This window comes from Corvus hawaiiensis, chromosome 7 (genome assembly GCF_020740725.1).
Source record: "Corvus hawaiiensis isolate bCorHaw1 chromosome 7, bCorHaw1.pri.cur, whole genome shotgun sequence".
NCBI lineage: Eukaryota > Metazoa > Chordata > Aves > Passeriformes > Corvidae > Corvus > Corvus hawaiiensis.
The window spans coordinates 38,456,424-38,474,131 of record NC_063219.1 but is presented as its reverse complement, the minus strand read 5'-3'; the positions used below and the strand labels follow the sequence as shown (position 1 = coordinate 38,474,131).

Sequence of the window (17,708 nt, the reverse complement as noted above, 5' to 3'; positions counted from 1 at the left end):
CCAGAAAGCACTGTTTTCACAGGTGGTAAACAGAGAGGTGGTTTCCCAGAGAGGTGGTAAACACTGAGTTTGGAGCAGGAATGAAGCAAAACCATCTTGTGGTTTGAAATCACCTTCTCACAAATTAATCATGGTTCCACAGCTTGGTTTCAGCACATGCATGGCACATAGAAACTCATCAAGAGCTCACTTCTAATCTGCATCATCCCAAATGGGCGCGGTCAGTTGAGGCTTAATTTGTTGGGGTCTGTCCCAGGGACACAACCTGAGTTAATTACAATGTAACCAAGCTCTTACAATTTTTCAAAGCCATTGAAGATAATGTTTTTGATGGGCTTCATGTTAAATTCAATAAAATTCAATTATCCCCAGGGATAACTTGCAAAAGAAATCGTTTCCAGAATTTAAAATCAGAGAGCTAAAATGAAAATATTTAACCAGTGGTCTTTTCTATGCTATTTTAAAAACAGCTTTATAAACAAATGATGAAGAACAAATAACCTAATTCTTTATAAAAAGTACAGAAATTCAAACAATTGTGTGCCATTTTGCAACCTTCACAGCCTAAATGTTTTTCAACCCTGAAACACAGAAATATTTAAAGAAAACTCTTCCATCATGTAATTGCTGTGAGCTAAAGAGAACTATCTGTACCCTCTACTGACAAACACTAGCAAAAATTTCTAAAATTAACAGTTACTGCAAAGTTTAATTTTGTCTCGTACACTCAACACTGTAACTCAACAACAAAATTAAACCACTTCCCTGTTTATGTGGAAATTCCTAGAAGGAAACAGTTTTTCATGTTAGAAGGCTTGATAAAATGATTGGTCATATTTAAAAATAGCTTTTAAAAACAGATCAAATTTCAACTTATGTGCTGATATTGAAATCCAAGTACTCAAAATCCAGTTGAGAGAGTGAAGACCACTCCAGTCTTTAGGCAGCATTTAAGGAATGGAGATTAGTGTTATCTAGGTGAGATAAGAGCTCTCAACCTGAAAAAATAACGTCAGGCTTCAGCTACAAATAAAACCCATCTCTAAATCACACATTGGTGAGGCACCAAAAGGCAGGAAGCTGCTGAAGCCCAGCTAAAATCAGCTCTGTGAGCAAGCAAAGAGATCTCGAGATAGAGCCAGCCTGGGGTGGAACAGAACTGCTCCTGTAGGGAACCATCCGGAGAACGATGTGGAACACCACAGGGTCCCTCAAGGGCTTCCCCTGGGACCCATCTTGGTTCAGCCCTTTCTGGCTGCCTGGAGGAGGTGGTGGAACACCTCAGGGAGGTCTGCAGACAATCCCAGGGGCAGGGATGTCACTCCAGGCAGACTCGAGGGGTGGGCACAAGGGAATTTTATGGAATTCAACAAGGACAAACGTGGTGTCCTGAGCCTCAGGACACAGCACCCTCTGCACCAGTATGAGTGGGGACTGCCAGACTGGGTACCAGCTCTGCTGGAAAGAACCTGGAGGTTTGGTGGACACCACATGAAACAGTGATTTCAAAGAGGAAACAACCATTTCTACTCAGAGCCGTTCGGGTGAAGCGACATTAAAAAAGTGACATTAAAACCAGCCAAGCAGCAGATTACAGTAACCAACTGCACAGGGTCTGCATCCAAACTGTCAAAGCTCATCAAAACAGGAATCACCTTTAAACATGAAATAGATCATTTGAAGAAAAAAAATTATCTATCTCCACTGCAGGTCTCAACAAGCCCAGGGCACTGCTCCCTGGCCCTCAGGCCACATGTCCCAGACTGAGCATATCCATCCCATGCTACCCTCGAGCACAGATCCCTGCTCAGGGCTCCATGGGATGCTGCTCTGGTCCCAGGGCAGGTGATGGGGTGGTTTGGGGTCGGTTGTTCTGTAAGTGGGACAGTTCCCCAGTTTAACACAGGGCTGGGCTGGAAGGCAGTAAATCATGACCATGTTTTCACAGCACGCTAATGGCACACACTCCCCGCTCTCAGGCAGGAGATGAGGGAACACTGAAGCGCTGAAGCTGCAGGAATTCTGGTTCAGCCCTGCCTGTGCTGCCTCCTGGCACTGGCCCTCAGACCGTGCTTTGTGTCATCTCATTAGACACCACTTGGCACAAGCTACAACACTATCAGGGCTGCACTGGGAGCTGAGCAGGGCTTGTGCTCCCTCCACAGCCTCATTTCACTGGGAATTCCAGAAAGAGGCAAAAGAGACAAGCCACGGATCGCCTCTAAAACATTCTTCACATCTACAGTCAATCATACAAAAAATTTAAAAACAATCCCTGAGTTGCCTTACCCGTTTCTATTTTTTTCCAGAAAAACAAACAAACAAGATCACAAACCAAACAAGCAGAAACAAAACAAAAATCCCTGCATGTTGACTTACCCTCATAAAAAGTTCAGTATCTTTCAGAAAATATACAAATCATATCCTAAGTGTTTTTGAGCACTGTCTCCCTCCTGCATTTCTAAAAATGATGGATGTAGCATCCTACTTTAAAAGTCAATCTGCCACAAGAACCTCTGCAATTTGTTAGAAAAACAAATTATTTTTCTGATGTGCATCCCATTTAGGGATGGAAGACACACAAAGAGTTAAAGCTATCGAAAAAATAACAATTCTGAGCTACACAGATTCTTACCGTTTTCAAAATAATTGTACAGATACTTTCTAACAAAACCTTCAGATTAAATGTCTTTGGTAACTCCTCAGCTTTAACAGTGGCAATGTTCAGAACTAGACCAGCAAAACTTAACTCATTTGCTGCCATCCTTAGAGAAAGTGGAATCTTCCTAAGTGTGAGAACAGCCTCATTAAGGCAAAAACCAAAACCAAATCAGACAGCAATACCTAAATTGTATTGTACTTGCCATATACAGTTTTGCTGTAAATGCAAAATACAATGTTAGTTTTCTTAGTTTTAACGTGGCCGATGAACATCTCAAAGTTCAGAAAGCAAAAGAATTTGAGAAATATTCTTTTCTTTTTGGCCAAGATATAACATTCTTCTTCATTATCTATTCACTAACTAATGACAATGTTTCCCTCGTGTAATTAAAGCATTATAAAAGCAGAGAAACGCATCTTGGCATCTCCTACATGCCCATCACAGTTAAGAGTACATAGGGGTTTGCTTTTAATTACATTGTCATTTCAGCATTTTGTATCGAATTGCCAACTAATTACAGCTTCATATAAATCCTTACAAAAAGAAGTTACACTTTAACAAAGTAAGGAATCTCCAAAGGTGGTATGTAGCTATTTAAATTAATTGAACAACTTGTAGCCCTCTTGCCAACTAGCGGTCCCCAACACGCCATCAGGGCCAAGCAGTGCAGTTTAATAGCTCCCAACCAGCCGCCTTGGTGAGTAACTCACGAATAACACCGAAATTAATTACAATCTTGCACTGAGTGCATCCTGAGCGAAACAGATTAACCTGCACAACTTCAACCAGAAACACCAGCAGAACACAGAATTACGGGGCCTTCCACAAGGTGTTTTTAGAATTTGGAAACACTTAATTTCCCATCCAAACCCAACACAACACGGAGCTGGCAACCCCACAAGTGTTGCTGTTCCTGCAGTGCCTCGCTGTAAAGTCACCGGGATTTGGGGTTACACAGCCGCCACTCGGACCTTTGCTGGCACCAACACAATTGCAAGTGTGACCCTTGCTCATTTTCTCCATAACGAAGCTGCTCCGTGAAGAAATTCCGGCACAGTTCATTAGGGGAACGTCACAAAGGCACAGAGGTAAAGGCCCCCATCCCGCTCATCCTCCACTGACTGCACGCCTGGAAACGGGATTAATTCATCTGGGAGAGCTGGACAACAGGAGCTGGGAAAGAGAAGGCACATTCTCTCACTGAACTTCTTGAAACCGAATTCAGTTTTCTGTACCCACCTCTGATTAGGTGCTGCCACAAGCAGGACTTCACACCTCCACCTTCCAGTCTGAGCTGATCCCATCCCAACACCACCAGCGCTGCCTCCAGCTGCTCCTGGCTGCAGGAACAAGTAGACTTCCCACAAAAGCTTTCCTCCTTTCCAAGGGTTTTTCTAATACCTCTAACCACATAACCAAAGATTTATGTCTCCAGTTAATAAGTGAATTGTCTGTTTTTGTTGTTTCCAGTTACAGCTTTAACTAGGAAATTCTGAAGAAAACCATGAATGCTGACTTTCTTCATCAAGAATTAAATTATTGTGAAACCATGACAATAATTATGCAATGGAAAAACCCTTCCCTGCTCTCTTTGCACCAACAACGGAAGGATTTTTTGTATCTAATGTACATTTGGGATTCCTGGCCACAAAGATATGTAACGTAAACAACATGGCAGTAAATATTCATTTTCTGTGGGATTAAGCCTAAATATGCTCTGCTGTTTGGCACTGTAGTCACAAACTGTTTCTAAGAAAAAACCCCTCCACCACCACACAGACAGTGCAGGGAGAGAAGACAAGAGATGCCACATAGAGTCACTGGCATCCAGTATCACTTCAATTCCGTATGGGAATAACAGGAAATAAGATGTGCCGAATTTTAAGCTCCAAGGCAACAAAAACACATTAAGATTTCATCACACAAGAACTTGGCTGTAAAATCCGTAATTTTCTTGATCTTTTTACGGAGTTTTCATTTTCAGGAACATCAGAGAGCTAACAGCTCATGGATGCTACCAACCAGCTCAAGGAGGCATTTGCATTAAGCTGCTTTCAGTTAATTAAGTGGTGGAAATGCATCTCTCCTACACCAAGAAACCTCTTCCACAATCAGATTCCTTGTCAACCTCTCTCTTTTTCCAGCCTGGAAAAACTACAAGTGGAGAAGGTTGGAAGAAAAGGTAGAATGAATAGGAATGAAAAACATTGGAGGCACTATTATTTTTCCCCTTACCTAGAACTAATTATATAACAAAAATTAATGTCTATGGTTATACAGAGGGGAAAAAAAAAAAAAAGCATTTGTCTGTCCTCATTTGCTAACCAGCCAAACCCATCTCCCAAAGGATTTTGCCCCCAGATTCCAGAAAGGTGGGAATGGGAAAAAGGAAAAAAGCATTCAAATACTCTCCATTAAACCCAGCTGAAAAATATTATTCTTGCTAACAGTAATTCTCTTCTTGCAGAAAAGAGCTTTTCCCTACCACAGAACACCTGCCCCTCGACTTACACCCAGCATATGCAAACAAACTTATTTAAGCTTTTTCTTAAGCAAAGCCTTGTGCATGAAGGGTAGAGATGCAAATAAACTCATGACAGCAGCATCTCTCCGGAAATGTTTGTAAAGCAGAGTTCTACCAGAACGATGCTCACGCGTTCTAATGTTGCATTAGCACAATTACAGCTCTTTTCAGAGCCCAGAGGATTTAGGGTTTGTAACTGTTAAGTATTAACAGATCACTTAGAAACAGTTATCAGATTTTTGAGCTGTAATCATTTATAACATCAACCTCTCCATAACTCAGTCTGTTCTTGAAAACAATATTAAATAGGTTTATTTAATAAAACAAGTCCTGCTCTCAGCAGTAACATCAGGAGTGCTGAGGTAGTGCCCAATGGTAACACATTTAATATAAAAAATTGTACATTTTGCTAAAATAAAGGAATCTTTACTTTAAAAGCAGTACTAAGTCTGAAGTGGTTTATTGCCCTGCAATAAAGTGAATGAAGTGATTAGAGTCCAACCACAATCATGGACAGCTCACGGGGAACACACAAGCAGAGACAATTTCACAAACAGTCCCAAACCTTTGGCAAGATTTTCAAGGGTTACCAAGTTAATAATGAAAGGACAGTAAAACAAAGACATTACACAGGTAAAATCAAAGGAAAATGTCTCATGTCTCCCCTTAATTCCTTCAGAACACCCAACCATTCAGCCTCTAAAGTCATACCATGGAAAGCAAGTTTTGCAATTCTAGATAGGTGTCTTTTTGGAGGGGGGAACGATACAATTTAAAAAATAATTTCTCTGATAATAATCGCTGTGAGAGAAGAGAATAATAAATTAAACATTAGAGAGTAAATACTCTCCATGCAGTGAAAATACTACCTCAACTACAAAAGTATCTTTGACATGCCATTTCCTTCAGCTAAACTGCTCAAGACCTTCTGAGTGGCTTGGGAATGATCTGGCATTAGGAGAAATAGAGAGGACCAACACTTTTCTGAAACGGTTCCTTTTGCTTAGGTGATTTTTAGCTTGATTTTAGCCTCAGTTCTAAAAAATACAGGTCTTGTTCCCTGTAGGAGATTGCAGAACTACTTTGATGAGGGACCACCCAGGTACCAAAGGCAAAGCCGGTATCTCAGAAGAGATGATGGGTTGGGAAATAAGGAGTTTGAGTAACAAAAACAACAATGAGATTTTAAACTAAGATTCCGGTTGAAGAAAGTCCACTACTTCAGCATCTCCCACACTTTCAGCTGCATGGGGCGTATGTTCCGAAAATCTCAGAAAATTATGAAAGCGCCCATTCTCTGTTCCTGAAATGTTATAAAGTGTAGCTCAGCAATCACAAAAACACCAGAACACAAACACACTTCCCTGGGGGAGGGGAGCACACAGATAATATCTAAAGAGAACCTCCTTTGATGAACAAGCTGTTTTAGTCACAAGTTTTCTTGTTAAGCTCCTCTACAATCTTGCCTCACCTACAGCAGAGGGAAGCTTGTTCAGAAGTATTTTATTATTACTTCAGGATCTTCTGTTCCGTCTTAAATCAAACATGCACATAGGTTTATCTCAGAATATTAGAGGGCACATGGAGAACCTTGACCCGGGAACTTTGTTTTGTTGTTTAGTTAATATGCATTCATCTCAGCCTCTGGAGTTCCTAGAAATGGGTGCAAACCTACACCCACTTTTATCCAAGCATCTACAAATATTTTAAAGCCTAATAACAATACAGATGCTCTTTTTTCAAATATCTTAGTCAGAATGGGGAGATGTTTTCACTCCCTTAACAAAGATGATTAAACTCACTGGAAATTCCTGTCCATTTGCAGTACATTTTCAGGATTTCATAGAGCAGTTTACACATAGTAAAATAAATTGCTTTGAACCTGAAGAGCACTTCCACACCCACCACGAAGAAAAAAACCCACAACATTTACACCTATTAAAAGAACCCTGGTATTAATTGGCCAAGTAAACATCTGCAGAAAATAGCTGCATTTAAAAATAAATCAACAAATATAGCAAACCAACCCCCTCACCAGCTCTAACAGCCTGTGAGGAGCTGGAGCTGCACACCAGAGAGGCAAACCAGGCATCTTCACACCTGAACTCCAGGATCTCCTCAACCACTGCCAGTATTCTGAAATAGATAACCTGGGCAGACTGATTTTCACATTAAAAACTGGAAAAGAAACTTCTGATGATGTTAGAACCAACTCATCGGATAGGGTTTTAAGCTGAAATAAGTCAGTTAAGAAACACTACTCATATAAACGTCTATACCTCAAGCTTAAAATCTTACATAATCTTGTAGTTCTGATCATAAACCAAACAGTTTACTGTTGAATTTATTTATTTTTAGACTTGCCTAAAGTTTTAGAGTGTCTGCAGTCCTGGTGTGAGTAGAAAATAGTATAATAATTGTTAAGTACCGGAACACTTAATGTGTAATACTGGAATAACCACCAAAACAATGTCATTAACATGAGAAGCAGCCCGGATTGCAGGCAGTTTCCTGCTCATTTAGCCAAGATTAATTCTTCACAGGCAAGAGAAACATTCTTTTCACCTTACCAAGAACAACCCGAGCGAGAAATGTTAAAGAAAAAACGTTCTTTACTGCTTAGCTGTTCTTTATATTAAGTCTGATAGGTAATGTCAACAAAAACCACTATTCTGTGCTCTAGGCAAAAGGATCTTAGAGGTGGACGTGGAAGAGAGACAGGCATGGAGAGCAGATGGCAGCAAGTCTTTCAGAAACTGCTAGTGAGAGGAGGAAAAAAGTTTCCCTACAAAACATATTGCTGAATTACGAGAAACGCTGCTGAGCTGAAAAATCAGGCATTAGGAAAAGACAACACACACGTCTTCTACTGCAAGGCAAAAACTGTCAGAATTATGTTTTGTTTCAAAAGAAGAACAAAAATTAAACCTCCTGAACAACCTTCTGGCTGTCCTTAACCCGCTGTGTCGTTTCTCTGGTTAGAACAGGCAGGGTTTTTGGGTTTCTCTCTGGCAGCGCTCGCCATTTCACAGCGCATTTAGCGCACACGGCGCGGATCGATAGCACTACAGACACAAGACGAGACTTATCCATTTACTAACCACAGCAAAACGGCCTCTTCAGCAAAATCCCCCACCTCCCGACGCTGGAAATTTAAAAGGCATCGTTACAGGGATCTCATTACTCCCTTCCCCCGGTCACACGGAGAAGCTGAGCACTTGTCCGGGAGCACTTTTAGCCTGATAAACGAGTGTAGCTTTGCACACCCTGCAAGGATGCTAAAAACCTACGCAGAGCACTAAATACACGTTCCAAATGCAGGCACGGAGTGCCAGGATGGCTCGTGAACTCGCATTAGGTCCTCACGCAGCTCGTAAGAGGGTTTTCTGTGAGACTGATGAAGCTCCAAACACAAATGGACCAACAGCTGACCAACTGTTATGGTTGCTGCCATAACAATTTTCCTCCTGGAGGAGCGTGGGGAAGTCCTTACGCCCCGCTCGCTTCCCAGGACTCAGAGCTGGCGTTTGGACCTCGAATTCTGCTGTTTTAAAGAGAAAATTAGTAGATTTTTTTTTTCTGCACTACAAGGCAGTGACATAACGAACAGCAATATACAAAGGGTTACAAATCATTGCTTAGAAACTGAAAGCCTGGCTTTTCACCCCAATTCAGTCGGTACATCTCTACACGCACACACCCCTCGCTATCACCAAAGGACGAGCTCAGCCTTTCAGAGCGGCACCTATTCTAAATTAATGAAGCATTTAAGAAGGTCGCTATGCACCAGCGAATAGTCCGGAGTAAGAGAGATCAAACACAAGGAAAATCAGCTGGGTAATTCTTATTTAAAAGCAGCATCCAACACCAATAACTGCACTGCCAGGTTACTTATGTGACACTAGGTGGTTATGTCTCCACATTTATTCCACACAACTGATCTGAAACCCAAGCGCTGTGCGCGTTTCAAGTGCTCACGTTATGTATTTTTAAGAATAAACACGAAAGCAGCTTCTGCCTTTACAGTCGCTGCCATCCACAAACATTTGCCACCTGAAAAAAAAAAAGGGAGATTTCTCCTCATTCATACAGAGCCAGCCCAAGTTTTCAAGTGCTGACCCCAAAGCCTTCCGTTTAAAGTGACAAATCCAGGAACGTTCACTTACCTGATGAACAAGAGATAAGAAAAACAGCGAACGCCAACTTAGTAGCAGCTCCCATTTTCCAATGCTGTTAAAACATTTAAGTGACTTTAAGTATCCAGTTTTCTGGGTCCTGCAAGCTGGAAAAATCTCCCTTCTTGCTGAACCGTTATAAAGGAATTTATAGCAACATTTCTGCAGCAGGTAGTGTTCATAAAACACTAAAAATCAGGTTTGTTTAGACACTGACGACCTCCCCGCGGCTCTTTCTAGAGAGAATCCGGGTTGAGGGAGGGATAAATATATTTGGAACCGTGTTTCAAAACACACGTGTCATTTGGCTTCTGTACAAACGGTGGCAAAATTTAATTCATAAAAGTAATGCTACGAATCCACTTAAAAAAAAATAAATAAAAACCAAAACAAAACAAGTCAACGATTAAGCTGCTGAGCACGACGAAGTCTCTGAGTCTCCAAGTGTTTTCCACATCAGGCGCCGTGAAGGATCATCCCTCGTGGGTGCGAGTGTCGGGGGGTCGGATCGGGATCAGTCCAAGGCGATGTTTTCCTGCCTCTCCCCCCTTCACACCCCGTGTAGTGTTTGAGAGAAAAGCAGCTCCATTCCAGTTCCAAGCCTCGGGGCGAAGGGAGGAAGTTTTGTCAGTTTGATGAAAAAACTACCTTAAAAACCAGCCACCAGCTACACGTGGGTTTTCTTTAATAAATGCTGAGGGATTTAGCGTAGCCCAAGAGAAGGAAAGGGGGGAAACAACAGTCTAGGGACAAACAAACCTTCGGGCTTCCCGGCAAGTGGCAAATCTCTAGTCCTTGGCCAGGCAGCGAGAGCAGCGCATCCCCCCCGTCTTCGCCGCCCTTCTCCAGCACCAGCACTCCCGAATCCCAGCAAGATTTCCAATTCTTCTAGGAGATTTCCATCCCCTCCCCCCGCAAGAGGCTATATTTGGTATTTAAACACACAAGAGTGGCTGGGGAGGGGGTACCAAAAAAAAAAAAAAAAAAAAAAAGCAGTATCCAGGCGCTGGGGAGGAGGGTGGTATATTCTTTGTGGCAAATCCTTGATGAGTGCCGTGCTTCCAGGAGAACTGAGCTTCTTTGGAAGGGAGGCGGCTGTGCCTCACGGCGGGCTGAGGCTGGATGGATCCAGGCTCCTCTCGCTCCTCACGGGTCCTGGATGGATCCACGCTCCTCTCCCTCCTCACGGACACATCTCCTCCTCGCCGCCCCGCCGCTGCTCACACAGACACTCCACAAAATCCACCCCTCCGAGCTCAATCCAGTTCTTGCCTTTTTTTTTTTTTTCCTCTTTTTTCTTTTCCTCCTAGGAGCGAGCAGCAGGAGACGGCAGGGGCGGGGAGGCAGAGCCTTCTCCCCGCGCCTCCCACACGGTGGAGCGGGGAGCGATCCCCTCGTCACCCTCTCCCCTAACTCTGACCCCGGCTCAACTCTCCGGTCTCCCGGGCGGCGGAGGCAGCGCGGCTCAGCCCAACTTTGTCCCTCCAGCAGTGCAGCTTAGGGGCTGGCGAGGCGAAAAGGCCGAGCCGGGGGATTCTCTGCGGGCGGCGGCGGCCGTGCCTAGAGCCCGCCGAGTGTCGCTGGCAGCGCGGAACAGCCCTCGGTGCCCTGCTGCCGCTGCTCCCCCGTGGTAATCTCATATCTACCCATTCACCCGTGTGGCGTGTGGAGAACCGGCCCAAGATGGCGGCGCCCGGGCGATTGTTTTTGTTTCCTCTCCGCCTCCCCCTCCTTCCCCACGGCCGCGGCGGCCACTCCGGATTGACGGCCACATCGCCCAATCACAACGCGGGGTTTGCATCTTAGCCCCGCCCACCCCCTCTCGCCCCTCCTATCCGCGGCGGGGCGGAGCGCGCTCCCCTACGCTGGCCCCGCCCCTCGCGGCCCGCGCGCGCCGCCTCACGGGCGCGCTCCCGCCCGCCCTTCCCGCCCCTCAGGGCGCGGCCCCTCGGGCGCCCTCGCCCCGCTCCGCCCCGACCCCCCCAGTGTCGGTAATTCACCTTCGCGGGGCTCCTTCGAGGTGTTGGGGGGCTGTGCTGTGCTCCCAAGCTCAGGTGATGGAGGCAAAACGCTGTCGGCAGCCACGCGGTGGGACCTGGCTGGGAGGGGTCACAACGGCGTAAGGTGTGCACAGCGGTATGAGGCTGGGGGCGCTGCCACTGGGGTCAAATGTTGGCCTGGTCCTCCGCCTCACCCCCACCCCAGCCTGAAAACGTCCCTGAAAATGTCCTACGGGTAGCCAGATGAGAGCTACGGCTGTGGGCTCGTTGCTCAGGAGCATCACTGCTACCGCAGCATAGGCTCAGAGTCACAGAATGGATTGGGTTGGAAGGGATCTTAAAGCTCATCTATTCCTGCCCTGCCACGGGCAGGGACACCTTCCACTATCCCAGGGTGCTCCAAGCCCTGTCCAACCTGGCCTTGGACACTGCCAGGGATCCAGGGGCAGCCACAGCTTCTCTGGGCACCCTGTGCCAGGGCCTGCCCACCCTCACAGCCAGGAATTCCTTCCCAATATGCCATCTAATCTAACTTTCCCCCTTGCCCTGTCACCCTATGCTGTTCTCTCTGTGTTTCTGGTAGGCTCCCCTGAGGTACTGAAGGCGCCTGGAGTGAGTTTATGGCCTCGGCACCGAGATGCTCCATTAGCAGGTGGCTGTACCTCCCCAGTCACGTCCCAGTAATTAATTGGCTCTGCTCCTTCACGAGTTTGGTGTCACTCCTTATACCTTTTTTTCTTAAATGGATGCCATGAAATACATCTCTGGTCTCTGGATAAAGAGGAAGACATGGCTCTTAGTTCTGGATGTCCATGTGGGAAAGCACAAGGGCCTTAGTGCTGGCCTTTAATTTCTGTGTTCTGTAAAGAGCTGTAATTGCACAAGCAGCAAGTACCAAGTTCTCTGAGAACTGGTTATGCTGTTCACCAATCTCAGATAGGTATTAAGTGATTCCAGTTTCCTTTTCAAACTGTTTAGTGGCATGGACTAAGGGGGTTTTTTTTGGGGGGGGATGGGGGGGATGTGAATACTTGGTGGTACTAGACAGGAAGGAAAATTATTTCACATATATGAATATACAGCCAAGTCAATGCTTAGCAAACTTGCCAAGCTCTGCTAACTCACAGATCAGTAACTAGACCTGGTGATCCACCAGGATGCAAGAAATGGATCTATTTCAGTTTTTTTTACATTGAGTTGTCTGCTTGAGTTCTTAACCAGACGTCCTTGGTGTTTCTCTGTTGTGTCCCAACACTTCCCAACATTAAATTCATCCAGTGACCGTATTTTTTTTTATGATTTGAAACATCCCAAACACAAAATAAGATGTCAGGACTTGTGCACATCTAGAAGCATCAAGACATGTGGCAACACCTTTTATGCCATCTTTTATCCAAGTATTTCAGAATGATTTACAAGCATTAATTAATGTTAGGAGTTACAACACTCCTACTTAATCTGTAGTTTTTAATATTCTTCAATAGCAGAATATTCAAACGTGACTTGTTCTTCAGGTTGTGTTTTCACTTGGCTCAGCTTCTTCAGAATGCTGGTCATGTTGCCACATGAGTAGGAAATTATAGCTAAAAATATTGCTGGTGTGTGTGTGAATATATATTTATATATGTACTTCCCATTGCAGGGATTTGGCTTGGTTGTCGGGATTTTTTTGCCTAAAGAATGTAAATTATGGTCCATATTTGTATTTTAGTGATTGTTTTTGATAAAAATAGAATAAACGTGTCACATATATAAGAGCATTTGTATGGATGTCACTGTAAGGAGGTGTCTCTTACTCAAGGAGCTTATTATCCTCAGGCAGGGGTTAGTTTTTGCTTGCAGGATTCCTCTGGCAGAGTAAATCCTTCTGGCCATCCAGGAAATATTACAAACACAGTAATTCTGTAGAGTTGCTCTTGTCAATCACCTGTTTATCAGCACCACAGGAATCACGAGTGGAGCTTATTCCTCCCTTTTCCTTCCTAATTTTGAGGCTGAGCGAGAGCATGGCCAGAGGTCTGGGAATTAGGATGACTGTTGGTGGCTGGGATCAGGGAGCTCTCCCTCCCTGCATTAGGGATTTGTTCCCATTTAATTACACTACTAAAAAAGGGGTGGCTTGGTGTAGATATTGTACAGACCTTAGGAGAAATTTAGGAGAAATTGCCAACCATTTTTATGAGGCACTTGATGCAAAATGCTTCAAGGGCTTTGGGCTAGGCTGTTGTTTTATTGCTAGTAAAAGGATGAGTTTTATCCCAAGCAGACATATTAAATGTCAGCACAGTTGCTGTCTCCTCTTCATTTTTAAATGTCTTTCTCATGTGAATTTTGGGGGTGTTTCCCTTTTTCACCTTTTGGCTCCTCATTTCTATTTTCCTTTCACCTTAAACTCTGGATCTTTCTTCCCCCCTTCCAAGATCAATCTGTCTATGCATTTTTAATGAATCATTTATTGTGACATATGAGCATTGAAGACACAGTGTCAGGGACTTAAGCATCTGTGGAGAGCAGGAGGAGATGAAATGGATGTGATCTTAGCTTCAGTCTTTTGTTCATGTGGGATGGGACTTTGCCTAGAGGCAGCACAAATATAACTTTTCCTTCTAGGGAATAATGAGGAGAATTAAAATCCAGCAATGTCTCATTTTTCTCTCTGGAGCACTGCTAGGAATTGAGGATTTCAGCTGTGCCTTTGCTATTCCCATTCTTAGCAGTGAATCAACACAAAACCCAACGTGGTAGGAAAGGAGCTTTTGTGCAGAACTCATTCAGAACACCTACAGAAGCATTTCTAAATGCAGAATGGGAAACATGGGGTTTATAGTACCAGAAGTGACACCAGCAGAGAGAATCCTTATCATTATCTCTTTCATCTTTCCTTGTGGTCTAAGTCATTCCCCCTTTGAAACTTTGGAGGAAGAGAGGACCCCATTCAGGCTCTGTCCTTACATAACCAAACCAAAAAAAAAAAGGACCAAAATGGCAAGAAATTAATCTCTCCCAGGGCTGCCCTCTTTACCAGCCAGCTTCATTTTCCTTTGGGAAAAAGTGCAAGTACTGGATGACAGCCTAAATTATTTCATTTTAGAAAAGGTAAATAACTGCCTTAAAGTATTTTTACTTTACTTTCATATGCATGACTTACGTGAAACTCATAATATTCCAAAAGGCTTTTAATACAAATTTTCAGTTCTGTTGCTGTGGACAGTTAATAAAATTCCTACAAATTATTCATTATTTTGCACTTTTTACTCAGTTCCAAAACTATTGAGACACTTTAGTTGAGTATATGAGTAACACAACTTGAAAACATGAGAAAACGTGGAATTAATTAACCTTTTAAATGCTGCTGATGAACTGAAATGAAATCCAAAGGTTGCCTCTGCAATGCTTTTGGGGTGGGGCAATATAGGTGACCATCAAAATGTTCTCCTTTAATGTTTTAAATCAGACTTATAAATTTTAGATGCAGCTGTTGAATCCAGCTGAGTACCCACGAATTCAAATACAGGCTGAAATCACAGCCCTGTTTTGGTGTTGGGCTAAAGTGGGATCATTTTATTCACCTGAGCAGTGACAGGATTTGGCCTGGATCACGTTCTGTAAAGCTGTTTTTGTACTGAGTTTGTGTGTGTAACAAATTCCCTCTCCAATTAAACACCTGGAGCCTGTAGACCCCAAACCACCAGGGATTTTTTCCCTGCCTCAAGTTTAAAAACAAAGATACAAAATATTACAGAAATTAACTTTGATACAATAACCACCATGTTGTTTCCATAAAGGCTACATTCAAACCAAGGATTATTTTTCCTTTTTGACATGTAATCCAGACTTCCTTAAAACACTCGTGCAGAGATTCCAAACTCCCTAACCTATTTTCCTGGAGGAGGCAGGGATGTTTCTTTCTAGGATTTGCAGTGTCTTGTCAGAAATGATCATTGCACTGAAGCTTCTGGTTGCTTTCAGACACTCCCTTGTCTCTTAGGGGCACTTGGTTGTGTCACAGGGTTTTATCACTGTGGCATTTATCAGCTATGATTTCATCCATATTTTGCAGCAAAATTGCATTTTCTGGATATTTTTCTGTAGTCCTCTTTTGTACTGTAGAATCCTTTTTTTTTTGGAAGTGCCACGAAGAGTCCAAGCTGAATTCCTAAAATCCCACTCTGTGCTATGAAAACAAGGTTCTCAAGGTCTGTGTAGCGATTTTCCTTCTCAGAATACACCATAATTTATATACTCAGTTATAAACTGACTCTGTGTTCATCACAGAATGCAAAAGTTCTGCAACATTGTCGTGTTTTCAATGTTATTTTGAAGGATTCTTAAAATATGTGACAAGTGTTTGTTGGTTTTTTTGCTACAGTGTCCTGACAGTGATACCAGATTTTAAAGATCTTTTGCACTGCCTTTGGAAGGCTTTATACATATACTTGTTGATAAAGATATAAATATTTTAGACCAACAATTTGTAATTAAATAGTCATAAGAAGTAGGACTGTGAAGTGGCCAAGTGAGGAGAGACTGTCAGATCTTAAGAGTATTCAATTTTGTGCTCTTTAGAACTGTTGTGTCAATATGACTTCTGGTTGTTTTGAAATATAAATACATGAATAGCTCTAATTACTTATGGTGTCATTCAAAATATCCTAGAAGCTTTCTGTAAGGTCTGAAGAGTGGGATCAGGAGAGCTGGCCGATACTTTGGTAATTTCAAACCTCAGTAAGGAGAACATTCCTGGAAGTATTTTTTGGTTCAGGTTGATGTCACAGAGAAGATGAGTGCTGGGGAAGACAAATGAATGCCAGTTTTTGGTTCAACAGATAATAATAACCTTTCCTGCAGTATTGTTCAAGGTCGATAATGGGAAGCGGAATTCTGCAAGGTTCAGATAGATTGGAGGATACTGGGACTTAAACATTAGTTACTGGTTTTGCTAAAATGCCAAGAAATCGAGGCTCCAAGATGTAACTAACTGGCTTCAGAAAGGGATGCTATTAGGGAGTCAAGTATTTATCAAATCATCCATGGGTATTGCATTTGAAAATCTGCCATTTGGAATTTTACAAAAGAAAGGTGAAGATCCATGGTAATGGACAAGCTGCTAATAATTTTATGGTTTATCATGGCTGATAACTGGAGAGTGTAGAATTAACCCTTACAAACATGTGACATGGCACAAGCAGTTGTCCTGCTTCCAGAGGCAGCAGTTTTAGGCTAATAAAGCCTTTCTGCAAAGAAAAATGATTGAAATATTATTTGAGGCCCATTTCCTTAAGAGAAATGTAGCTCCTGCTGTTCCTACAGTTATCTGAACCCTTTGTTCCAGGCAGTTCTGTGGGAATGGAGAAGGAATCCTGATGAAGTCACAAGTGTGACTCTGGGACAATGGGTGTGAATTGGTCTAAGTCCATGTGTTTTGGTAGCATCCCATAATCAATGATTTAGGGATTTCATAATTTCTGCACGGAATTTAAGTAGCATTAAAATAATCCTGCCAACAGTAGCTCAGGCACCCCTTTGTTCCTGTTCACTGTGACAGAAATAATACCTCTCCCCAAGTGCTGTAATTCCTGAAAATCTGGCACATTACGGGTTTCACTGGAAAAAGTGTGGAAGATTCCCAAATTTGACCTATTTCAGATTTGAAGAAGGACAATGCAAGTTTCTAGGCTTGGAAGTCTCTCAGGGAACCCCTAGTAGGTGTCCACTTCTTTTTTTTCATGAGAAGAATCCAGCTGGAGCATTTCTCTCTGGTAATTGTGCTCTGACAAGATGGATGGGCTGAGCCATTGCAGGGATTTCAAGTCCTGTAAGTTCAAATCCAGAATCTTTCTTCTGCAACCAGCAGAACATCCCAGCCTGGTGTTCTTACTCATTGTCCAGGCCACCGGGGAGCTAAATCCTTCTCCAGCTTCTACTGCTGAATAGTTTTGGAGTTAATTCATCTGCAAATTATTTTATAATAACTCCAATTCAGACACTGAACAGAAAATGTTACTATCTGAGATGGCAAAATTCTGTTTACTCCCTAGAGTGAGAAGTGTTTTCAGTTCAGGCTGCTTTAAAGTGAACAAAATTTAACCTTTTTTTTCCATTTACTTAGAAGGTTTTGTACACAGCATCAACCTTTCTGATAGAAAGGCTCTTTTTTTTTTTTTTTTTTGCCTTGAAATTCTTTAGGCAGTGAAAATGTACTTCTAAGGTAATTTTGTAGTGATACATAGTGCATGCACCCCATTTTAGGAATATCAACTAATTAACTTTGATGAAACTGCAAAGGGAAAAGCATTTTTGTGTCATGTGGAAAGTTAGGGAAGCTGGAGGACACACACAGAGATATT

The 17,708-nt window shown here is 43.0% G+C and overlaps 1 protein-coding gene across 2 annotated transcripts in view; it reads right to left on the bottom strand.

Annotated features, from left to right (window-relative positions):
• Positions 1–11,082, bottom strand: part of ACVR2A (activin A receptor type 2A) — a 50,536-nt gene extending 39,454 nt beyond the window's left edge. The window contains exon 1 of one of the 2 annotated variants that reach the window (XM_048308691.1): positions 9,353–11,082. In XM_048308691.1, the coding sequence (XP_048164648.1) occupies positions 9,353–9,407 (55 nt within the window). In that variant the 5' untranslated portion in view covers positions 9,408–11,082. The remainder of the gene's footprint in view (positions 1–9,352) is intronic. The other variant, XM_048308692.1, reaches the window with a different exon arrangement.
• Positions 11,083–17,708: the final 6,626 nt, after the last annotated feature.